Source organism: Tyto alba, unplaced genomic scaffold (genome assembly GCF_018691265.1).
Source record: "Tyto alba isolate M040663 unplaced genomic scaffold, T.alba_DEE_v4.0 Super-Scaffold_16, whole genome shotgun sequence".
Lineage (NCBI taxonomy): Eukaryota > Metazoa > Chordata > Aves > Strigiformes > Tytonidae > Tyto > Tyto alba.
In genome coordinates, this window is record NW_024881278.1 from 14259062 (window position 1) to 14284522 (window position 25461).

The window sequence follows — 25461 nt, forward strand, 5'->3', positions numbered from 1 at the left end:
TTTCATATACTATTAATTATTGAAATATTTTCTGAGACAAGTTGAAGTTGTTACCTTAAACAGTTTTTGAGATAAATTTTCTGAGGATATTCAGCAAGATAAAAATTTTAGCAAATCCCTCTAAAAATAAGCTATTAAACTAATTGTTCTTGCTTGTATAGGACAGTGATCCTTTATTAGGACAATCTTCGTGGAAGAACAAAATTTCAGGCACAGATAGTGAAACACTAGGAGGCTTTCCAGTAGAATTCCTCATTCAGGTGGTAAGTGTTGACTGCAACTCTTAATTTTGTTGTGTATTGTCCTTTTGTGTTTATTCTGTAATTCTTCTGCAGTTAGATGACTTTCTGTTGATTTATGACAGATATGATGATATTCACATTAACTTTTGAAAAGTTGTTAATAATACTTGGTTTTATTCCACCACCCCCATTTTCTTATGTGTTCATAAGCTTTGAATTATGTTGCTCTTTAGACTGCAGGAGGGACTTATGTCTCCAAAAGTGTGTCTTATTTTTCCCAGCTCTACCTCTTGATCTAAAAAATATATTATTTCTACCTGCAAACTTTGTACTGACTTTTAAAATTTTATTTAAAACATACTTAGTAACATTTGCACATATGCATTAGCATATATTGTATAATATTATATTCTATGTTATATCCTGCCCTTTTGGAGAAGAAAAGAAGCACTCTTCCCTGAAAGCAAACATACATGTTATAGATAAGAAAACTATTTTTTGTCTTCATCTTCATGAAGTAATTCCTCAGTGGTTTTTGTACACCAGTTCAGAAAAGCACAGACAAATAATGTTAGGAAGCTGAGATTCACTGAATATCAAAACTCATCTAAGCAAGTTACTCTTCAGGATGATGGAAGAATCTAATTGGTCATATTGTCTTAGCTTAAGATCTGTGATTGAAAATGAAAACGGTTTTGAACATGCTAAAGGATTTTGGAATGATCTGTGTTTAAAATATTAAGAACTGGGAAATAATATTACTAAACGCTTCCTAAATTTTAAAGTGTATGTAATTGGTCAAAAGAATCAAATTGTGTCTGTAGCTCAGAGGACAATAATATTTTGGACATCCAACATAATGAATTTTATCTAACAGAATGATCTATTCCGTTTTTTAGGGGAAACTTACTGTGTGAAGCTAATTTTGAAAAAGGTGTCTTTGCATCTAGATTAGCTAAGGAATTTAAAATTGATGTAGTTTCTATAAGAATAATTATGTTAAAAATTGAAATACACAAAAGGTACGGTCTTTGTTTATGCTGCTAAACTGTATCTGCAGCTATCCTCTTGAGTCAGAGTGTGATCGATAGAACTGGGTAACTAAGGCGTACTGAGCTTTAAAACTATTTAGTGTGCCAAGCTGATATGTTTATGATATTGTTTCTGTATTTTAATTGTGAAAATGTATGATTTCTCGGTCATGTTTGGTGGTGTATTATTACTCGTTATATGGAAATCTGAGTTTTAAAAGTATAGGCCTCTTGCTTGCATTACAAATGGTGGCATTTTGCAAAGATACCACATTAATCTGTATTTTTGCTTGAAGATTGTCGAAAGATTTTGAACAAAATCAAGCCACAGATTTTTGGCATTTGGGAGCAACTTAATACTTTATCCAGGTTTCTGATAAAAAAATCACAAGGCTTAAAGCATTTATTGCAGAATTGTGCATCATTTTTAAGCATCAACTTTTTTATTAGAAGTTTAAGGATGGTACTGAAATTTGGTGTTGTGGAATATGTAAACCTGGTGAATACTGATTATTGACTGCACTGCATTCACTAGACCGGATGTATTTTTGTTAAAGGTGACATGTTAAAGATGTTCTAGCTGTTCTTATACACTGGTAGAGTAAAAAGGTCAAAGCCCTCGTTCTAATTGGGCTGTGAGTGCACATTGCGGGCCCACAGTTTTTCACCCGCTAACACCCCCAAGTCCTTCTCCGCAGGGCTGTTCACAATCCACTACAGCCTGTATTTGTGCTTGGGATACATATGCATATTAGGATAAGAATGGCTTGAATATTAACATTATTATATTACGAATAAAGTCAACAGCAAACAAATAATAAATTAAAAAAAAAAAAGTTTCATGCTTGCATATGCAATATGTAATGTATCCTTAAATATTTCACAGGCTAAACTGCTGGTAAAAATCGATAGATTACATACTTACATTCTAGTCAGTATTAAAATTCGGAGGACGTTTTTCCAACCACTAAAGTACAGCCTTTTTTTTCCCTTCCCCCTCCCTCTGTTTTGTTTTTGGCAAAAAAATTGGATGGGGAAGGGAGCAACCCAGACCAACCGGTCTGTCTGCAGGCTTGCTGCATGTCCAGAAGAGGGAGTGTGTTAATGCAGCACCTGCAGAAAAGTGAATTGGTGTCTTCCTGATGGCTGTCGAAAAAAGGGTGATCTCCTCAATTTAAATGCAGGAGGAAAAATCTGAAAATGTGTACTAGATTTTTTACAATTTTATGACTATTAAAATTTTGAAAATATTCTGTAGTAAGTTATTGCGCACTTTACTTTGAAATGCTTGTGTTCTTATAAATATTGACTTAAAAATTAAATCTAAAGTACAAATCTAAACATACTGGTTGAATTGTTCTTCCATTTCTTTTGATGTGGAAAGGCATTGTACAAAAAACTTGTTTCCAATTTAATGAGAACTGTAAATTGTAACAGTAAACAGGATGAGTTATGCGGAAAATAGAGCTGTTAGGCAAGAATTTCTCAAAGAAAATAAGGCTGAACTGAGTTAAAGCATTCACTGATGATACCCACAAATAAAAATGGAAGTCTATTTAATAAAATACAGCAATGAGAGAACGTTGGTGGACATCACAGATACAGTGAGAGGTCAGAGTTTCTTCTCAAAAGAATCAGATTGTCTTGATCACTGGAGTATGTCTGAGAATAAGATGAATATAATATAAAATCCAAGCTCATAAACTGGAGAACTAGAGCCCTGCATCCTCAAATATGTCTGGACATCAAAGCAGAAGTTAAGTATCAAATGCCTTGCAAGTTTTGAGGACAAATAATGTATTCTGCATTAAGCTGGGGACTCACCAGCTTCATGAAGGAGGACAACTGAGATGTGTTAGGCAGTTGCTGGATGCTGACGACAGCAGAGCTTGACAAGTAACTTCTTGGCAGCAGTGGCAGGTGGTGTACAGTGCTTTCCTTTCTCCCAGGTGTTTTTTTGCCAACATGAGCATGTGTGTGGTGAGTTAGAAACTAGATCAGAGAGATAATCCAGCTCACAAGTAACAATTTTAAAACTTTTTTTTCCTTGCCCTGTCTGAAATTATTGCTTTGTCATTATCAGTTCCCTGACTGGGTTCTTCATCTAGCTGCAAAAATGCAAGGGTTGGCTCAGCACAGGCATTGGGGGACAGCACAAGGACAGAAATTAGCATCTAGGATTGAAAGAGTGATAACCTATGCAGTGTTTCCTCTGTGCATCTGACCATGGCTTGCCACCTGCTGGTAAAATGCATCTGGCAAAGAATCTGTGGTAGAAAGAGATAAGTATTGATGCCGTTTTACAGGTCTGTCATTTGGAATACTGGTACAGGCTTCCTGTTGCTCACATTCAGGAAAAATTACAGTGAATGAGAAAAAGATACAGAAAGGGCCACAAAAGTTTAGGAGATCAAGAGTCTTTTATAGGAGGAGACTGGAAAAGCTTGGGTTTTGATTAGTCTAGTGAGAGTGGAGAAGGATGCTTTTACTGTCTCTGAATAAACAGGGGTAAATACAAGGAGGGAGAGCCTATATTTAGCTGAAAAAACAGCTTTGGCAGAACAGATTACTATGAAGTAAACAAAAATGCATTTAACATGGAAATTCAAAGAATATTCATAATTAGCTGAAAGAGGTCCTGGAACAATCCTTCATTAGGATTTGTGAGGGCAAGAAACCTGGCTGCATAGAGACTGAACTTGAAAATCAACAAAGGGGATTGTATATAACCAGATGTACGTTGAGCTAGGAATTCCTATTTCTCCCAGTCCCATGTTCCATTACTAGGATGCAGTTAACCCCTTTGAAATTTATAAAACCTGAAATCTTGGCTCTGTTTACACCAGTAATAAAACTGTTGCTGGTTATAGTGGAGCTAGGATTTCTCTCAGCGCCCTGTAGATTATGAATAGTTTTAGGAGTGATGTGTGTGGTGAGAGCACTCCCAGTGATTTCCATTTCAGCCTGCGAGGTCCCAGGGGCAGCAGAAACAGGGTATTCCCATTACGAAAGAGGGAAATGGAAAGCCCAGAGTTGTTCTGTATAAAATAGATCCAATCTCTATACCAGGTTTTACTGCAGGAGTGTACACAAAAGGCTGGTGCTCAGTCGAGGGCACAGCTGAGAACAAGCTGAGAACTGTGTGAAAAAAGGTATGGTAAGGTGAGTGATACTAATTGTAGTACATGGTGGTGACACCCCTCGCTTTCCTTCAGGCTGCAAAAAAAAGAAGACTCTTGATTCTTCAGCCTCTAGCTGGCCATGAATGATATTAGTCTTCCTGTAGGGAATTTCAGCTGATGGATTTTATCATTCTCCAATCTAGGGCACTTGAAAATGCTTTAAAAAATCTCTGGAAAATCCATCGTTTAATTAATTTTTATTTCTGCATCTTAACTTGATGAACAACTGAGAAATGTATTTTAAAATTATGAAGGAGACACACGTTTTGTTGTCTTGAATTTCTATGGCATTTCAAAACTGCTTAAGGACCTATTCATTCTAAAAATAGTTCCTTTGTTTTAGACCAGGTTATCGAAAATCCTTATGATCAAGAAGGAACACATCAAACAATTGAGAGAGATGAATACAGAAGCAGAGAAGCTGGTGAGAATGTTCTCTTTTCAGTTCTTAAAACAGGATACACTTTAACAGCTAGTGCAAATAGATACAGTTAGAACTAGTCTAGATAAAAATCAGTATTTTATCACTTTCTATAATGTGAGTTCTTTCATTTTTATTTAAAGACAAGTTGGAGAGGTCAATTGTTTCAAATATGATTCTCTTTTGAAAGCATTATGCTTTGGAAACTGATTAATGTTAGCATCAGGATTAGCATATGTCATTTGACGAGTAAAGTAAAGAAATGCTATGTACTTTGAGAATCTTGGGTACAAGTTTATATGGTAAGATATTCATCTTAATTATAGTTTGTGGATGGTAGGTACTTACTTACCTCTCTGGCTAAAACAGGAACTCTGTTCAGAGGTTTTTAGTATAAAGCTCTGAGTGCCTCTGACTGGCATTTAAAATTAGAATACCAGACCAGCTACAGCATAATTAGCAGCAGCAGAATATTTTTTTCTTGCTAGGCTTTATCTACTCATCAGTCGGTAAATTAGAATTATAAGAATGGCTTTTCTACCACCCATGGCTATCAATCAACTTGAGAGTGGAAAGCTATCAGTCTCAACTTTCTGCTAGCATCCATTCTTCAGACAGTTGACTCTACAATGTACAGACAGAAGGCTAAAGGTTTCTGGAGAGGAAGAGGACTCCTTTTTATTCCTTGATGTCAAAAACCTGGGGGGGTTTTCCATGTAAAATATTTTAATGTTGAAGGATTTAATTTATTGTGGCAAGATTTCCCTCTTTGTTCCTCCAGTGATCATGTGCACATGTTCATTCTGTTACTCTGCTTCCTACTGCCCCATCCCTATGTCTTTATAATTTTCTTTTGTGCTGTGATGCTGCTCTTCGAAACCTTGTTATCATTTCAGTTGCTACATTATTTTTTCCTGTGCATCAAAGGTTTTCTTTTAATTCTGCATATTAATAATTAAAATAGAAGCAAAAAGAAGAAAGATTAAAACATAGCACTGAAACCTGTAATTCTGATACTGAAAAATTACTAGCTCTTCCTAAACTAAAAAACTTTTTGTTTTTACTGAGATTAGTACTTTTCCATAGATATGGAAATCTACAGGAATGACAATAGTCTCCCTCTAACAAGGATCCAGATATTAACAGCTACTAAGTCATAAATTAACTGTATTGTTATTTTCCTTGATATTCCACAAAATTGAAAGAGCAAAAAGCAACAGGGAAGAAGGAGATCTAGAAACAAATATTAAATTTGATATATTTTAGTTCCATTTTAGACTAGATAAGGACTTTGAGATACTTTTGAAAGTCTTCCCTTGCACTGTTTCCTTTGTAAACCAGCAATTATAAAGCAACCATTACTATTCAAGGCTGTCCTGATAAAAATAGAGGATGTGATACCTTTCTATTGGGCCATATTCTTAGGCTGTTTTATAATCATCTTTGTCCCCTGGCAATTCCATTTATGTTTGTGCTGCTGAGTATACATTGTTTTTCCTTTAAAATGTATTTCCTTTGAACAAGAATCTTTTTCTGGTACCAATCCACTTGAACATCAAGAGTATACCTGAACATGAATGAAACAGAATCCTCTGAGTTCATTCAAGTATAGTTTAATTGTCAGATTTTGATAATAATTCATACAATTGTGATTGAATAATTGTTAGAGTAACACCATTTGGTTTAAAGCAATCCTTTTATGGAGACTTTTTTTTTTAAATGACTGATCCAATATAGAAATAAACGGAACTGCACAAAATCAGAACTGGTACTGAATGTAGTCTATTATTATCTGGCAATAATAACAAATTTACATGAGGCAGGGGATGCCTTCAGAGGAGCTATTAATATATACAATTGCACATTTTCTATTTTATTTTTCTGAAAGGACAGCTTATAGTTAAGCATCTTAACATCACTATACAAGTCTTGGTTGCAGGCTATAAACAAGTTACCATTTACATAAAACATTAAACACTTTTCTGATAACCATTTGAATAAATGAATTCAATTAAAGGGATGGCTAGTTCATTTTTTCACTTGACCTGTGATCAAGACAAGGTAAAGGTGATGCTGGTTGTTCCAGAGAAAGATGTAGGTGCTCAGTGACAGAGATGTTATTGGCTTCCATCTTCTGAAAACCGTCCGTCTTCTGTCTGCCAGTTCAGCTGTTTGTCAGTGTTTCCAGATCTTGGGATCAGTCCCCAATCAGAAATAGTGCCAGTGCGGAAAAATATTTCTTTCGTTGTCACTAGCATATTATGTCCTCAGCCTTTTCTCTCTGATGGAGGATTCACAGTTGTCTGCAGCTTTCACAGCTAACCTGGAGTAGCCCAGTCTGCTCTCCAGGGGCTGGTCATTGAAAAAGGTCTGAAAGTTAAAATTTTTTCCGTGATTATGTTCCAGAGCTGCAGGGAGTATGTCAAATTTATGCTGGTTTCCAGTTTGCTCTTAGGTGAATTCTGGAGTTACGGTGTTAGTTTAAAGCCCTATTAAATTGGTATTCAGACTTGTAAATCCCTGGAGATCATTTCGGTGATTAATGGGGAACTTTGAACCGAACTGACAACTGAAACCATGATTCTGAGTTTTTGTCCTGGATCCTCCTGAAGAAGGCTCTTGACTTTGCAGTTTGCTTTAACTCGTGGTGTAAAATCCATAGCTATAGGTTTGACTGTACGAGGTACCTACATCTCACACCTGTGCCTGAGAAGGAGTGGAAGTACATTCAGCTTATCTTGCAAGAGGCCATTCGTGGACAAAATTTTATAATATATTGTATGTTTTGTTTCAATTTCATAAATATCCCCTAAACAGCGAGGAGACACATTCTGAAAACAGTGTAAGGAAAAAGTACTGTATTCTGGTATTTACTTTTTATGGAAAATTGTGCTTACCCAAAATACTTATGTTACCAAATATAAGCTCTAGTAACTTTGTATTTTGGCAGAGTAGTTAGCTGTAACAGAAGGTAGGTTGCACTGCGTCATCCTCAAGTGACCACTCATTTAGTAGACAACTGTGCCTCCCATCCTGCAGCAGGGGTGGTTGTGGCCATATTGTGCTATACTCTTCTACTGACAGGATAATTTTCTGTTCATACAGTAGAGAGAAGCCATACCCAACTGCTGAAGAAATAAGCTGGTCACACCACAGTTTTCTTCCTAGCATCTACCACCACAGGTTATCACAGCACTTTATGAAGAGACTAAAAGCATGGTAGTTACTACACAGTTGTCACTTGGAGTTTTAAATAGTGATACTATATTTCAATATTTTGTACGTTAACGTTTTTCTCCTAAACACTGAGATTTCAAATATTTCAGTATTATTTTCCAAGTGAAAATTCCTTTTGATGAGTTCAAAAGATATAAATGTACAGTATTGAATTAATTTTAATGTGCTTTCTCTTTTCCACAGAAATCCTATTCTATGCCAATAGGCATTGAGTTTCAGAGGAGATACGCAACTATTGTTCTAGATCTAGAACAACTAAACAAAGACTTAAATAAAGTATTGCATAAAGTTCAGCAGTATTGTTATGAGGTAAGATTTTGTTGGAATCTATATGTACTTGTTGGTTTTGTTTAACCTAAGTACAAAAAAAAAAAAAAAAATCCTGGGAATAGGATGTAGGAGAGGAGTCGCTTTGAAATGAAACTAGTAGCAGCTGTATTGGATTCCTTATCTCTCTGCCTCTGTCTGTCTCTGTTTCTTTTACCAGAATGCAGACACTCTTGCTGATGCCAGTGGCCAGTTTTGAAATAAACATATGTGAATTAAAAATACTGTGTACTACATACTTGTGAACTCTCTTTGAAATCATTTGTCATTTCACACTTACACCAAAGGCAAAGGAGATCTTTATTCTTAATTTCTCTTCATTGTATCTGCGCAGCTTGCTCCTGACCAAGGCCTCCAGCCTGCCGACCAACCCACAGATCTGAGGCGTAGGTGTGAAGAGGAGGCACAGGAGATCGTCAGGCAAGCAAATTCCTCAACAACAGGACAGCTTTGTGTTGAGAGTGAAAATTTAACTGATCTTATATCTAGACTGACAGCAATATTACTGCAAATTAAGGTAATATGTTTGCAAAAAATAATTTCTCCTATAAAATACGTAGTATTAAAGCTCTGTCAGTTTTTGTGCTGAACTGTGAGAACATTCTTTGTTTTCTTCTCCTACAGTGTCTAGCAGAAGGAGGTGATCTGAATTCCTTTGAATTTAAATCACTAACAGATTCATTAAATGACATTAAGAATTCAATAGACTCCTCAAATATCAGGTATTACTTTTTGAATATTTAATTCTTAATTACACATTTTGTGCCAGCAAGCCATTCTTACTGTATTTTAGAGGTGAACATTGATTATAATTAAGGGTTTTAATCTGGTGACTTTTACTTATATGAATGGTCCCATTTAAAAGGGGTCTTCTTAAAGGGAGCGTAAAATTAGCAGTTTTCTGTTTGAACCTATCAGTGAAGTAACCTGATTTAAAAAAAAAAAGGGGGGGGGGAGGAAAAAAAAGTGCTAAATTGATGCAGCAACAACTAGACTTTCTTGCTCTTCAGTCATTTATGACAATGCATTTATTTTAGAACATTTTCAGACTTTGAAAACCCACTAGTAAATATAAGTTCTTTAAGCCACAGAACAGTATTTCAGTATTCTTTTTGCACAGTTACTCAACCTCTTTTCTGTAAATATCAAAAGCTGGCATATGAGACAATTATAGCTTCTAACCAGCTTCCATTAGCAATATTTTAAACCAAGAAACAGAAGAACAGCCATATTGCACCAGATCAAAGGCCCATCCAGTCTAGATGGGCCATTTTTCAACAGTTGTCACAAGCAGGTGCCTGAGGGAGCATTATAAAAATAGCAAGAAGTGGTGATACTTGTCTGGAGTATACTGCAGCCTCCAGTAATTTGACTAGGATTTTTTTATCATTATAATGCTGCTAAATTATATCATTTAGAAAATATGCCTAAATGCTCAGTGTTTCCTTATATTCTCCATACTCGTATTGCTACATAACAATGGGAGGCTGCAACAAGAATATTTTTTTTTTAATTTGCAAAGATAGTAGGATGGCCTTTTGATTTTAAAAATAATTATTGAGAAATGCTGTTTTAAAACATTTTTCATTAGTAAAAACAAAAATAAAACCAAACATTAGTGAAACTTCTCTATAATCAACATTGCAAATTCCACATTGGAATGGTTTCAACTAAAGGTTGATACTGAGAAGAAGGTGATGTTTCCATTTCACCATACTTTTTTGGAGCAATTTAGCATCCCTTCATAATATTTTTATTTCATTAATTCCGCTCAAGTTAAAGTCTTCTTTAAAGTACCCAAGTCTGTTACTCCTGATTTCATGCAGCTTTTTATGCAAATGCTATTTTCACATATGTCTCTATCAAGGTGCATTACCGTGTACTATTGTGATTCATCTGAATTTTTGTATTGACTGTGTTCGTACCTTGGCTTTCACTATAGAAATATTCAGACACAACTCTTATATATGGGGATTAACGCTTTATTTTTTTTCTTATTCTTCTTCTTTTCTTCCTACAGTTGTTTTCAGAATAATGTTGAGATCCATGTTGCACATATTCAGAGTGGTCTGAGCCAGATGGGAAATTTACATGCTTTTGCAGCTAATAACACCAACAGAGACTGAAAATTTTCTTTCAAGTGTACAGCAAGTAGTTCTGGAAAATCCTCTTCCTTTCTATAGGCTTCACCAAATACCCTAACTGCCAGAAGATAAGGGAAAAGAAAACCTCTCAGAAAGGACTCTTAAATATGTTGTATCTGCTTCTTAAGAAAACCAGCATTACTGGCCAGCGTTACATTAGATTTCTCCATTTGTTATTCACATACGGTAGTTTTGCTAACTGGTAATCTCTTAGTAATTGCATTTATTATAATAAACTTGAAAACATACTTTCATATAATTTGAACTTAGTTTTTAAAAGTTCAGATTCATTCTGCACACCTTTTGCTGTTGGCTCTCCTGGTATGTTAGAAGTGATGAAGAGGAAGTGGCTCGAATGAGTAGCCACATGTCAGGTCTTTGTTATGTAAAGCTCCGCTGCTCTGTAGGTACTGAGAGCTGCCACTTCAGCCTTCGGGTAGCGTGGTGGCACCGCAGGCTGCGTGTTCCTCATCTAAAGAAGCAGCAGCAGGATACGGACAACAAACAGAAGCTGTAAACTTGAGGATGTTGGGCAGGTCTATCGATCAGTCAGTGTCTTGTTGGAACTGTTAATTTATCATAACTTATAGAAGGAGTCTGATGAAGGAATATGTAAAATGTAACTGGTAACTTTCCAGAAAGAGATTGGTAGTTATGGCTTTTTCCCTTCGCATGGGGCAAAAGAAGTGCTTTAGTTGGTATTTTATATAAATGACTGGTTAAACATACTGTTTTTCCAAATTTTTGTTTGTTTTGCACAACTTTTAAATTAGATTACTGGTTATCCAACAATACCCAACATATATAAATATGAAGATTTTTATAACTGAAGATAACCAGTGAGGTAAACTGCAAAAATAAAAAGTGAAAACCTGCCTAATGAGTACCTTTTGGAATGTTAATCTTGTAAAAAGTGTGTATTGGTTTGTTTAAATAGTCTTGTAAAGCTTCTGTGTAATGGTTTCCAGATATGAATTTTCAGAGATAGCTTGTAGAGATGTTTTTGATTCTTTTAGATGCCTCATTAAATGAGGTCTTTTATATGTTAATGTATAAAGAATATGTAAACAGGATTATTTTCAATTTTAAAATTTTGTATAGTTTAAAGATGCTTCTGTATTCTGTGTTGGTATTGTGCCACTGCAAAACTTTAGTGCAGAGTTTATATTTAGCTAAACTTGTTCTGTTAATTAAGAGAAATGCATAAATCTTTTATTCTGAAATTTGTAACTCTGAATAAATTGACCTATGAGAGTTGATATATTTCACAAAAATGCAAACTTCTTTGCAGATGGTCTCGGGTCATTTTTTTAAGAGAAGTTAATTTAATCGCTGAAAATGAAATGTTTATGAGGACAAGGTGAGTAACTGTTTTAAAAGGTATTTGGGAATTTTACAAGGGATATTACAAAATAATGCTAAGCACAAATTTCTGTGGGTAACTCAGTAAAATTAACCTCTCATAATGCAATAGAACATTGTAATAGTCCCTGCAATTGCTTTGCAACTACGTTACCCATTACTGCCCTGCCAGGGCTCTGCTTGCTCCCGGGCACACACATTCAGTGTATGTGTCAACGCTGTTGTGGAACAGGACTTGCTGATAACACGAAACATTGGGCAGTGACGGAGGCTGAGGGTGCCCTGTTGATAGCAAGTGCCCCAAACTGAGGGAGGGAGAAGTTGTAGACGCTGGTAGATACTGCTTCCAGGAATGGTATTCAGCAAAGAGGATTTGGGAACCTGCTTTTCATGACAGACTCATTGCTTGCTGGACGCAGAATACATGGCACTAGCCACCACACTCCAATCTTAACTCTGGTTCCGTAGGTAGCATGGGTTTTCATGTGGATTCCTAAATGTGCTCTTTCCAACATGTTCTGTGTTGAAGTGGGTTTTTTAATCATTGCCATGTAATAGGAAGATACATAATCTGTTATAGAAGTATCCATGTACTTTCACATGTCATTTGGCCAACACCCCTAGGCAATGTGAATATACACACTGCTTCTCTTCAAGAGGCTGCTTTTCCCCTCCGTTACTGGTGTGTTGGGTCGGAGTTATGTTGCTGAGTTTTGGTGAAATACAGTAATAAATATGACTGTTTCTGCTGAATGTGGCCTAAGCACAGTAGGAATCTCAAGAACTCACTACAACTACTGTAAATTACGTCTGCAAGAGCAGAAAAATTTAAGCTTGGTTTCTTGCAGTCAAAAAAACCTTGAATTCATCCTGTGTCCCCAAGAAATGATCGTCTCATTCTGTCTCCTGTTCTGGAGTCTTCCTGACCCCTAACGTAACAGCTCCTCAGGCACCCAAGTCCACTTGGGACAGATGGTGTCTTGTTCTGTTTGGTTGGGTTTTGCTTCATGTTTGTTTCAAGGCCAGCTCTGGTTTTTTTTTTTGGAGGGAGAACATTGATAGGCACTCCCGCGATGCCACATAGCCTTACAAGCTTGCAGTTCAACCACAGTTCAGCTGTTCCAGATTTTGCAGGCACAGGTACATTATGAGGTGACACTGAAGGATTTAGTTCATTGGTAAACTTATTCTGTGGGGCATGATTCCCAATATAGGGTATTTCTGCCATCAGTACAAGGGTCACTTTTCCTGTGCTTCCAAACCGTTAGAGCCTCACAGCATTCTGGTGCTCTTCCACAACTGGACTCTTAAAACATGCTCTGCAAGGCTCTGAAGTACAGCTTTATAGGCAGGAAGAATTGGCCTTATCCTCAAAATACATACATAGTAATATATACTTCCTTAATAAATTGGCTGAATTACAGGAGAGGCTTCTGTTACTCCTAGTGTTGTTAGTGCAGAGCCATCCAGCCCACTACCCATCATGTAAACAGCTTCAGCGTAGTCCCTAGTATTCAAAATCAAGGCTAAAGCACCTTTACAGTCTTCACAAAATACTACTCCTTTTCTGTAGTTTAACAATAACCTTGGCTTAAGTGGCAGAGTTGAGGCTTTTGTCTGAGCAAGGCAATGATTTGAGGGTTAGTGTTTTGCATTACTTGGGCCATAAATTTGCATTGTCGTTCAGGGATGTGGGTGGTGGTTTAGAGCAGCTCTAAAGCAAATCTGACCAAGATGCTTTAAGGCAGTTTTTGTGACCTGTGCTTCAGCCCCCTCAGGTCTCTTTCACCTGAACTGCAGCCGAGGCTCTCGGCCCTGGGAAGAGAACCTGCAGCCGGCATTTCTACCACCTCTGCTCTCTGTCCCATGGAGGTCAAGGTAAGAAACCCTGTCCCTGCCCCACGTAAAAGCACAAGTAGAGCAAAAATGTAAACTTTTATTTTTTTTTTTTTTCTCTTTCCCTCAGTCAAAAAATCCTGACAGACCATCCCACTCTTCTAAGACCAGCCCCCACCCCCAAAACACAGTGGATTTGGTTAGCTTTTTGGCTAAAGAAGGTTAAATAGACATACAAAACGTTAATGGCAATCTTTAAATACAGTGTAAAAAAAATGCCCTCAGCTGATGGAGTATCCCCTACCTTTCTTAAATAAATAGGTAAAATCAGTTACTACCGGATAAAGTGCAACAGTCGCGGAGCAGGGGTGAGGTTTGGGGTAGGGGGCCTCTCCCCCTCTGAGCCGCGTCCCCCCCCGGACCCGGTCTGGCGGGGGAGGACTTTTGGCCCCAAGGCCGGGGGGTTCCAGTTTTAACCCCCCCCGGGCGGCGCTCAGAGGGCCCGCAAGGCGCCGAGGGCGTTCTCCTCCCACTCCGAGCCCGACTCCGAGTAGCCGCTGGTGTCCTCGGCGTCCGAGACGGGCGAGTACTGCCCGCAGAAACCGCGACCCGGCGGGCAGGGAACCGGGGGCGGCCCCGCCAAGGGTGCGGCCGCCGCCCCCCCGGGCTGGCTGGGCGGGAAACCCTCGAAGCCGGGTCCGGGGGGAAAGGCGGCGACCGGCGGCCACTCGTAGGGCGCCGACCCCTCCTCCTCGGTCTGGACGAGCTGGGCCACGCCGGGGAGGGCGTAGCGGGGCGGCTCCGGGGCGCGCAGGGCGGCGAAGCGGGGGGGCCGCGGGTAGCCCGGCGGCGGCTCGGCGGCGGGGCCGGGGCGGGGAGGTCCCCGCTGGCGGCGGGACTTGGCGCGCCGGTTCTGGAACCAGACCTGGGGACGAGAGAGGGCGGTTGGGGGGGGGGGGGGGGGGGGGGGGGCGACCCCGGGGTTGGGGCGGCGCTGCCGGCGCCCCTCACCTGGATGCGGGACTCGGGGATCTGCGTGGCGTCGGCCAGCTTCTCCCGCAGGTAGATGTCGGGGTACATGGTGTCCTGGAAGACCAGCTCCAGCGTTTCCAGCTGCGCCGCCGTGAAGCTGGTCCGCTTCCGACGCTGCGAGGCGGCCGGCGCCCCCTCCGCCGGCTCCGCCGCCCCCCCGGCCCGGCCCGCCGCCGGGGGAAGCGCCCTGAGGGCGGGCGAGGCCGGGCCGGGCCCGCCGCCCCCCGCCCACCTGCCCGCGGGGAAGGCGGGCGGCTCGGCCGGGGGCTCCCCGAAGCGCAGCGCGGCCATGGCAGCGGGCCAGGAGGGGGGCCCCGGCCGTCCCAACGCCCTTTATAGCCGGGGAGGGGGCTCGGCGGGGGCGGGGGTTCGGAGGGAGGCGGGGGCGCGGGGCTCCGGGCCCCCCTCCCGCCGAGCCGCCTGGCCCCGCACCCCGGGTTTGCGGGTGGGGTGCCCGCCCTGAGCGGCCTCAGCCCCCCGGGGGTGGCTCAGCGGCGGCCGGGGCACCGTAACCCCACGCGTGTCCGAGGGGGTGGGTGGCGGCCCTCGCCCCCCTGCCCCAAACACAGAGCGGGCTTTGCGTCCGCCTTCTGTGGGCAAAACAGCAGGGTGCTGGGGGGTCGGCACCCCGGGTAGGGCCCGTTCCCACAGCTGGGTGATTTCTGATACAACATCTGGGCTGGTGCGGTGGTTACAGGGGTTGGGTGCGGGGGTGGGTGTTTTCCAGCAGCTGCCTGCTTTGGCGCGAAGGATTCCCGCGTGGCGCGAGACTCAACGTAAACAAAAGTTCTCCCTTCCCGTGGCGGCGGCTGCTCCGTGCGCAGCACATTGCGAGCTGCGCGCCCGGCGTTCCGCCGCCCGCTGTGCCTGCTGCTGCAGAGACATCTCTCTTCTTTTTTAAGATGAAAGTTAAACGCACCTGGAGAGCTCAGACCGGGCAGAGGCAGAGGCTGGTGTCCTCGCCTTTTCCACCCACTCGCTAACGCCTCCGTGCTCCCGCTCGCCCAGCCCAGGCGCTTCTGCGATAACCGGAGAGAGATTCCTGCTGAGGCCTTGCCCGTGCAACGGGCTGCGCCCGGCCGCCACAGGGCTGTCTCCTATGAAAAGTGACTTTGTCCGAAAGAGCAGAGTTTCAGTGGTTAAAAGCCCATTTTTTAAAGGTTTATTCCTAAAGCGTTTGTACCTTTGTGCTTTTACACGTGCAGTGATCCGGGTGCTTCTGTTAATGAAGTTTCTAGGTCATTTGTTCCCGAAATTGTGGCGTGTAGTCTGCTGACGGCGGTCAGAAACATGAGACTTGTAGAGCATTCTCAATTAGCTGGGTAATGGTGGTAAGGAAGGGCACAGGTGAGTGGTGATCCTGAAAGCATGGACAGCATTATTTTAGGTTTTTAACAAAAGACTTGGGGAGAGTTGAGTTACTCTGCAGATTTAGAAAATACCACAGGGGGCACCAAAAGGGGGTTACTCCATATTACGTTTACATGATGAATATTTTACATCAAATAACACTTGCTGAAAAGCACAAGCAGAAGTTTCTTTCCTGTGTAATGCAGAGTGGAGATGTGACATCCTTTAGGTTTCTGAAAGATTTAATCCTGCTTTGAATTATGCCCTTATAGAGATACTGACTTCAGTTTCCAGGTTTTGGTTAAGATGCATTAAGTACGCCAGACAGAGCGAGCAGCTTTTTCAGGGAAATGTGTTTTTTCACCCATGTACATGTGGTTTTCTTTCAGCAGCCCAGGCCCAAGTAGCTGCTGGCATCCTAGGCCCCTCACTGTTCCCCCCCATCCTGCTGCTTTCCCTTCAGCTGAGTGGGTTGCTAAGCCGTGTGTGAGTCCACAGTGTGATCAGGGAACTAATCCAAGTTAAATTAACTGTACTGTAGCAGCAGGTTTGTTGGGGTTTTTTTACCCAGCTCCAGGATTCCCCGCCCGTGGGTCACCAGCAGCCCCTGGGACAGCTGTACCAGCGAGGGGGCACTGCCAGGTGGAGCAGGAGGGGATTGAGGGGATCCCATCTGGGGGTGTTTCTAGGACTGCCGCCTCCTGGGTCTGATGCTGAGCTAGAAGAGGACAAAACTGAGGCAGACGGCCCAGGAGCGTGGTGGTTTTCAGTGTCAGACTTCCCATTAAGATGACTACTTTTATCAATGTATATTGAATACATACTCAGGAAAGATCGAGTGCTGGGAGCTAATAGACCTATTCCCAACTCATAAATCTGGAAATGGGCTGGCTCTTTGATCTCTGACTGCTGTGACATCCTTCGGGCTAAAAGACCTCTCAGTTCCCTTGCACTTTATGGTGCAAGAGGTGTTCCAATAGCTCTCTTGTAACAGCAGCTAACATGCTTCCCCTGTGGAGGAAATGAATGGAGACCTTCCCCGGGCCTGAAAGTTTTCATTGAGTGACACAGATATAACATTTATAGACCATAAAAAAGAAAAGTCCACTTCGTTCCAGGGGAAGAAAAATTACTTCTACGTACTAAACTTTGCTGCAGTAGATCTTGTGCATGAGTGCAGTTCGACCGCTAGTTCAGCGATACGGAATGGGAAGCCCGTGTTTTGCAGCTCTGTAAAACAGGCTAGGTACACCTGTGCCGCCGGCACCGAATCGTGTGGGCAAAATGGTCAGTGCCCTCAGTGCAGCCCAGAATTCCACGCACCGGCCCCAGGCTACGGGGCTCGCGCTCAGTCGCCGGATTGCCCGTCTGCAGAGGATTGCATCTGCTGGCAGACGTTCCTGCAGTTTGCCCACGAGAGGCTGAGGCAGCCGTAGGCTGCGCTGCCTGCCTGCACGCCTTTGGTGCTGACCTCAGCTTCCTTCCACTCTCTCTGCCTCAGTTTCCTTTCCTGGGCTGGCTGGCTCACACCAGCACGTTGATCTACCTGGGGATGAGTCCTCCTGTGTGTACCAGTGGTACGTGCTGGGGGTGAAAGCAGAGCAATTCTGGAGCAAGACCGGAGCCCAGGAATCATATATTCCCTTTCCCGTGGCTCAAAGCATTACACACTAATTTCCTCTGTGGGAACCTGGTGGCCACCCTCCTCTGTTGGCTTGGTTTGAAAGGGATCTGAGATTGAAGAAAGGCAAGGGGGACAGCGCTCTAATTGTAAAGGAGTGTGCTGTTAGGTGGAGATCAGCGTAGGAGGCTTTTGCCTCCTCCCAAGCAAGCAGGATGGCATGAAAGACAGCTCTTTGCTTTCTTCTGCCAGTTCTCTCCCCTCCCAACGTTGGCACACCTCTCCGCAGCTCCCACAGAGTGTCATCCCACCGATGTGCTAAAAGCGATGCCTGTGAGGAACTGCAGCGTGCCTCCTGCAGCAAGGGAAAAAAAAAAAAAAAAAAAAGCACTGTGTCTGGATTCGGCAGTTTCCTTTTCCTGACAAGAAGTTTTGCATCCTGCTGTGCCCCTTGCAGTCTGATGAGGAGGTTTCCAGTGCCTTGTAGGTGCCAGCATCTGCATGGAGTGATACCTGGGCAGACGCTGGCAGCATTTAGGAAGACATTCCTACTTTCATCCCTTCCTGTTCTGTATACTTGCTTTTATTTGTGTCCTGTCTAGGCACAGAGGGGGATTTTTACTTCTTCCCTCAAGACGCAGAAGCTATGACTGTGTGTCCAGAAGCGGCTTGCTTTTTGAAATTAGGATGGCTAAAATGGAGATCACTATATCTAAGGGAAGAACAGACTATCTTGTGTAGATAGCAGAGATGAGAGCCTGCTTCAGAGGCTGATTACGTTGTTCTTCACCGTATTTATCAAAAGAGAAACTCCTTATGCTTTTGTCCGTGCCGGGACAAAAGCACACTGGACAAAAAGCACACTGAGGTGCGTGCACCAGGTTTGCTGGCCCGTTGGCTCTTCAGCCTTTTGCACATCAAGCTGTGGCGTCTCTCTCAGGCTGTTGAGGGCCACAAAGTCATCTTTTAAACATGCAGATTAAGATCCAGCCTTACGTGACTTGAGGAGCTGGAGCTTGGGAGGCATCCCAGAACGCACGGCAAGAGTAGGCGGCAGTGTGACATTCAGTCGTGCCTTTGCTGCCAAAACAAACACGCCCCTGTAGATAACTAACACACAGGAGCAGTGCTGCTGCTCCGTCCTGGAGGGAATGAGACACAGTGGGGTTTGCCATGCAGTGGTTTGTAACCACTAGCACAGGATTTGCTGTGTTCAAACCCCTCTGGCTTGTCACATCACTTTGTTCCTTCGAGGACTCTGCAGGGAGACAGCTCTTGCACAGGATTTTTGCTTTCCAGCAAAGCTCATTATTTTTTTTTTCTTTTTGGTGGCTGCCTTTGACATGAATTCTCTGGTGTCTAAACCCAAGATCGAAGCTTTTAGTAGTGCAAATTTAGCAGTCTCTTGTCTCCCTGACTAAACTTGCAAAGACTTGGTATCTTGGAGATCTTAATTTCTATATCCGTTTTAACTGAAACTGGCCAATGGGTTCAAACGCTTATATTAGGAGACTGAGCAAAAAAAGCAACTGAGAGGTCACACAAACCTGACATAATTAACTTAAACTTTAAGAAAAAACAAACACATTTTTGCTGTTAAGACTTAGCTTAAGTTTAAATTATAATGAAGAAGCAATGCCTGTATAACTATCTCACAAATAAAATTAATTGTAGGCCAGACACATTTTTATGGTTGCATATATAACTACATTTGTTCCAGAGCTTCTGCTATCAAGAAAATGCCATATAATTTCCAGTTCCTCTAGCAGGGCCCCAATAGCAAAAATCATTAATGCACACTAGGCTTAGGTTCTGAGGGTTTTTTTTAATTCTGCCTAGGAGGAAATCTTTAGATGAATGCTTAATTTCCTTCTGATTGATTCTAGTCACTGTGACAACGCTCTTTTCAGCCTCCGAATGCTTTTAGAGGTTTATCAGGTCTTCCCAGTGTACATACACCAAGCTCTATTTATTGAGGCACATCCAGGCTTTTAGGTGGAGTTCTGAGATCTCACGGTGACGGCATGTTTTTAATTTAAAGTTGTCATTTCATACTGTTTGTGGTTTTAGCCCATGAGGCTATAACAAGGAAGAGCTTGAGAAGGTCCTCACTTTGGCATAGTTTGCAGGTGTCTTGAAGCATGTTCTTGAGAGACCTGAGCTGCCTGTCCATCGTGGATGTTCAGGTGTGACGCTGAGAGCTCCTTCTCGCCAGAGCCCCAGCAGGGTGCTGGGCAGCTCCTCACCGCCTCACCCTGCACATCATCCTCTGCTCCCAGGGGAGTCCCAGAACAGATCCCAGCCTCCCCGAGGACAGGGACCAGCACTCTACACAGAAAAGGGGTTTTGCCTTCCTGGTCAGCCCAGGAAGCGTATTGGGTGCAGAGGGTTCCTTCTGCCTCTGGGAAGGATGGACGGTGCCACGCTCACGCTGCGGGCTGTGCCGTTCCCACCGCACACCCATGGTGGGTGTGATCAGTGCCGTGACTCGTTTGAAAAGCGCCGCAGGTCGAGGATGCTGCTGTCGCAATCACAGCTTCTTCTCTGGTGTCTTGTGTGGTCCTAGGCAAAATGCTGAGTCCTGTGCCTCAGCTTCCCCATCTGTAAAATGGGAAATGGCTGTATATGTCTCTGACCTGCGGGCTCGCCTCCACCTGTGAGACAGTGAGGTGAATCCAGTGTCTTACTACAAGGTCAGAAGCGTGACTCGGCCGCGCTCCAGGCTGTCCCCAGGCTGTCCCAGTTGGCAGTGGGCGCCTGAGCACTGGGGCTGGAGAGTGAAAGGGAGAGGAGCGGTGCTGTCCCTGACGTGTGGCTGACAGTGTGACCCACAGCGGTGCGGCTGCAGCGTCCCAAACAGTGACCAGGGGGGCTGGGCTGAACCCCTTGCAGGGCTTTTGTACCTGCAGGTAACAAAAACGTGATGCAGCCCATCGCAGTGGAGAACCAGAACGATGTCAGAGCCCGGGGACATCAGTGCCCAACGCAGGGCACTGCTCGTGCAGCCCAGCCCAGCTGCAGTGCCACCAACTAATTCAGATCACAAAGTAAGGGCTGGTCTTGCCCAACAGCTGCATGCACAGGTCTTCCACGGGGTTAAAACAAAAGCGATGTGACAAGCGGTTGTGTTCACCCTGAAAGATGACCATCTTCCTTGGCTAGGATTACATCTATATATGCATGATCTATTTTCCTTTGAAAATTAAACTGCTGTCTCTCTTTGGTTTTGGCAACAAGGAACTAATAGTATCTTGTGACTTCAGCCCTGTGCTTAGGAGGGGGATGTGACTTGGTGGGGTAAGCCATTTCCTGAGAGGTGTGAGACATGACTTCAAGACCTGGTGGTGGCATTCGTGTATTCTGTTCTGAGGAGTTGATAAGAGCTTCAGACACACAGTAAGCCTTGAAGAAAGCGGCCGTGGGGGAGGCGTAAGAACCTAACAAATGCATATGAAAAGATCAAGGGGCTGCAGTTGCTAAATGCCAACAGGAACAGATTTGGGGCGAGATGCCCAGGTTCAGAGGGGACCCAGACATAGCAACAGGGCAAGAGCAGAGTGTGTCTGATGGCTGGCAGCTGGCTCCCTACCTTTGGGGGGAGAGGAAGATCGAGGATTTGGGAGCAGGAGGGAGATACGAGCAAATGGTGGTGGGGAAAGAGGGAAAGAGGGCAATAGGGAGGAAGCTACCTCGAGGTAGGAGAGGCTGGTTGAAAGGGCAGGGCTATTTAGTGTTGAATTTAGGTGCTGTTAAACCTCAGCCCACCTTTGAGTTTTGAGATACCCTGAGAATGGCAGCATGTGTGTACGTGACCCTCACTGTAGCTTCTGCAGCGAGTAGGCAGTGCCACAGAGATTGCTGTGGCAGCAAGGCCTAGGCTTAGACAATTCCTTATTGCAATTTATCTCTGTGCCCTCTCTGATTTTATAGCACGTGGTACTGTGAAAGAACCTAAAGCCTCTATTTAATAGAGCTCATTGTGTTGCTTTGCTTACTTGCATGCACTGAACAAGGTCATACCCCATTCTTAGAGATGTTTTCCTTAATGAAGAATTTTATAACAACTGTTGGTGCATGTGGTTGTATATATAAAATTACTGGGTTATCTGAACTTGCAGTAATGTTTAGTTAATTCACTGTACAAGCAAAGGAAAACACCTCTATCTCTACAGATGAACACACACACACACACACACACACAAAATAAACCCACAAAGAAAAAGATAAGAACAGAAGAGCTAAGGAAAAAGACAGGACCCTATTTACCTCCTTCTTATACAGCACCTACTGAGGGGAGGCAGCCTTCCAGGGTGCAGCCAGAATACACATACACAGCAGGGCTGGCAGGGGAAGGCAGGGTGATATATAGCAGAGAGGCCACATCCTCTTTTCAAAGCAGTGCACAACAGAAAGAAAAGCTCCAGACAGTCCCCTCATCCTTTTTCAGGCTCCTTGGCCTTAGCAAGCAGTGTTAAGGCATTGTTTTGTACATTTTCTTGGCAGACTCCTAAACCCTTATCATCATCCCCTGCACGTGGTGAGGCCTTTCTTCTATCCTGACTTAGCAAATAACAGTCACAAGATTCTCTGTTTCTGTCTTGCAGTGTTTGGTATCTGTCTGATTGCATGAGCTGCTAAAATGAATAGATTTTTATGAGAATTTAACTTTTCTTTTTATGTATTGAAGCTTATGTGTCACGGTTATTGAGAAAAGGATCCAAATGTGAAGCAAATTTTGCTCCAGTGGCTCAAAACCAGAAAGCAATACATAGAACCAGAACTTTGCCAGTAAAGTTGGATGCCTGTTACAATATGAACACGGATCCACTATCTTTTTCTGCCCCTGGTGTTATTAAACCCCGCAAGCCTTCCCTCTCTGAGTGGTACTGACTGGAGATTTCTTCAGCTGACTTCCCTGTGCTTCCCTGCTGCTGCTCAGGCACATGCCAAGGCCAGTGTTCTAGCTTCAGACTTACCATTCATTCTAAATGTTTCCCATCTTTTCTGCTTAGTTTTGGAGACAAGGGACTATTGGTCTCTCATGTATCATGGCATTTGTAACAAAACCATTTTGGTTTGCTCTAGCATTTTTTACTGGGATGTTTCATTTCAAAGATGATATTCAGGCTTCTGTGCAGTTTGGAAGATTTTCAGCTTTAACATGTAGCTGGAAGGTGGGAAATTCCACCTGAGTTGGGGATTTGCAGTTGATCATTAAATCAGCAGTTTTGGGTGCTCATAGATGGGGAGTGCAGCAGTTATTCTGCCATTTGATGAAGTATTTCTCTTCCATGCACGAATTGACTCATATTTCTTTGCTATTTAAAATCACACTGAAGAAAAGAAAAAGAAAGAAAATACCACGCAATGAACCCAGTAGGCAATATTTCTGTGGGTTATCCTGATTTTTGTAAGCCCACAGCAGAGTTTTTTGGTGTCTGACTCACACAGAAGCTCCATGCATTTGCATAGAAGAGTGTCTCCATCTTCCTCCCCCACCATCCCATCCTCCTGCCTCAGCCATCCCAGATAAGCTGTCTGATACCATCCCGCATGTTGCCTCACTCCTCTCTGCAAACACACTCCCTGGGGCACGTGTCCCTGCCCTCCACCCAGGACTGGTGCCCCCCCCCCCACCCCGGGCTGCCCTGATCAGGCGGCCCTTGCCCCAAACCTTCAAAATGCCTCTTGTTCTTGCGCCCCATTTTATGTGACAGCTGGTTTTCTTCCCCCATTATTCAAGCTTAGCTCCCCTGCTTTTATTTCTGGCTGGGTTATTTTTCTATTTGACTTTGGCCCCCGTTTGTCAAGGGCACACCCTTGTCACCTCCTTAGTCTAATCCTCTCCTTTGTTGTCTAAAGTCTTCCTCTCTTTCCTTTTATTGGTACTTTTATCTCTTCCTCCATTATCTTTTAGTCCCCTTGATTCCTTCCCCTCTCTTTTGCATTTGACCAAGCTTGTCTTACACATATTACTTGGGGGATTTAAGACTTTTCTCCTTGACAGCTTTTCTTCCCCACCCCCTGGAAGTTTCTCCATGCTGCTGGACACATGCCAAAGAGCAAATACATTTATTACTCCAAATGAGACAACTGCAATCCCAGACCGAGAGTGACTCCAGGCGGCAGTGATTGCAGCAGCTCTCTACTGCCATCTTGGCCATCCCCCTTATCTTTATGAGACCATGTTTTTCCTCTTTTGCTGTCATATCTTCACATCTGGGAGGCTGTCTTAAGGTCTCTGAGGCAAGAGAAGGGATAAAGGAGTGACGAGAGTTTCCTGCAAGGCTGAGTGATCAAAAAAGGGTGCAGCAGCGTCATAGTGTAGGTTTCTATTTGCAGTTCCACTGCTGCTATCCTCTTCTGTCACCACCCTCAGGCTCAGTGTCAATGCCTGAAGCATGACTGTAGACAAAGTCTTCAGGACCATGGCTGGAAATTGCAAAAGTGAGCACAATATCACGTCGATCACAACATCACCTGGGTGGTTTACATCATGTGTGTCTTGGTCAGTGCCAGCATAGCAGCATTCATGGTTTTCTGTCATTTGAAAAAGGCTCTATTTCTCTCTGATCTTGCCAGGATAAAAAAATTTGGGGTCTTCAAAGGACAGGAGTGAGAAGATGAGGAGTTTCCTTTGATTAATCTCTCTTGGTTGAACTGTCCTTCCTCAGTGTTTTGTATTTCTTATCAGGTAAGGCAACAGGAGTCCTGGCATGTACAGAGCAGTCCAGGGGAAACAAGAAACCTGCTGACACTGAAAATCCTGACAGACTGAAGGCTGATCCTCCCTGCCCACAGAGCTTCATTTTGCATCTCTTCAGACAAATGGTGATCTTTCCACTGACTGCGTGGAGCAGGCTCCTGCTCGAGGGACCAGGATAATTTCAAGCTGTGAGATGCGAAGAGCCACACAGGTGCCCACACAAGCAAACCCCCGGTATGTTACGCTCTTTCCTCATCCCAACAAAGTATCCAGAGTGTGTGTGAGCACTGACCTCCATCCCAAACAGGTCTTTGCATTTCAGCTTTCCACAGCAGCAAGTTGCCATTGACGGTGCATAGCCCAGCCTGGGCTGTCCAAACACATACATCAAATGCCGCTGTAACTTGCCTGCAGCCCCGTTGCTGACGGGAAGGTGCACAGCACGCTGGCAGACACACACAAGGCTGTTCCTAGAAGATCCCTGTTCCAGAGCAGGATGGGTGCCTGCTTCCTCCTCCCCAGACCTTTATCTAATCTCGCAGCAATGCAGCTTTGCCAGACTCCTTTGGCTGACCAAAGCAGAAAAGCCGGTTTCAGATGGGAATTTTACTTAGGACAATGTAAAATGCATGTGCAAGAAGAGCTGCAGAAGGCCTGCCTGACGTCTTTTCTCTGTCTACATTTCCCTGGGTCATTTCTCAAACTCTTGCCAGTGTTTTCAGCAGATACAGAACCCATGGACCACATCACACAGTAGGAAAGTCTGATTTACTTTTTCTTCACACCAAAAGGAGAGCCACACCTGTGAAATCCTCTCTGCATCTGTGGGTCCGGGTTGCTGCCTTTCTCCATGTAGGCATGTAGAAATCATGAATCATGAAAAAAAGGAGTCATAAAGTGCTTTCTGGAACACTTGCAGAATAGTCATAGTTTAGATATTTGCAGATTTTTTTTTGCTGGATGAAGTTTG

General features: G+C 43.3%; 2 protein-coding genes across 3 annotated transcripts in view; one reads left to right on the forward strand and one right to left on the reverse strand.

Moving 5' to 3' along the window:
• The window catches only part of LIN9 (lin-9 DREAM MuvB core complex component), a 39045-nt gene extending 27184 nt beyond the window's left edge, over positions 1 to 11861 (forward strand). For both annotated transcript variants that reach the window (XM_042789851.1, XM_042789852.1), the window contains 6 exons: positions 162 to 263; positions 4799 to 4879; positions 8297 to 8422; positions 8775 to 8957; positions 9065 to 9162; positions 10461 to 11861. In XM_042789851.1, coding sequence (XP_042645785.1) covers positions 162 to 263; positions 4799 to 4879; positions 8297 to 8422; positions 8775 to 8957; positions 9065 to 9162; positions 10461 to 10566 — 696 coding nt within the window. In that variant the 3' untranslated portion in view covers positions 10567 to 11861. The remainder of the gene's footprint in view (positions 1 to 161; positions 264 to 4798; positions 4880 to 8296; positions 8423 to 8774; positions 8958 to 9064; positions 9163 to 10460) is intronic.
• A 2156-nt stretch (positions 11862 to 14017) lies between these two features.
• Positions 14018 to 15105, reverse strand: MIXL1 (Mix paired-like homeobox). The gene is made up of 2 exons (XM_042789738.1): positions 14794 to 15105; positions 14018 to 14707 (listed from the first exon to the last, which is right to left on the reverse strand). The coding sequence occupies exons 1-2, from the start codon at positions 15103 to 15105 to the stop codon at positions 14276 to 14278; spliced, it is 744 nt and encodes a 247-aa protein (XP_042645672.1). The 3' UTR covers positions 14018 to 14275.
• Positions 15106 to 25461: the final 10356 nt, after the last annotated feature.

What these genes read in the sequence shown, in the direction of transcription:
- MIXL1 (XM_042789738.1), bottom strand. Translation starts at nt 15,105, where the DNA reads ATGGCCGCGCTGCGCTTCGGGGAGCCCCCGGCCGAGCCGCCCGCCTTC. An exon ending in TCCCCGAGTCCCGCATCCAG is followed by an intron (nt 14,708 to 14,793) that starts GTGAGGGGCGCC and finishes TCTCGTCCCCAG; the next exon opens with GTCTGGTTCCAGAACCGGCG.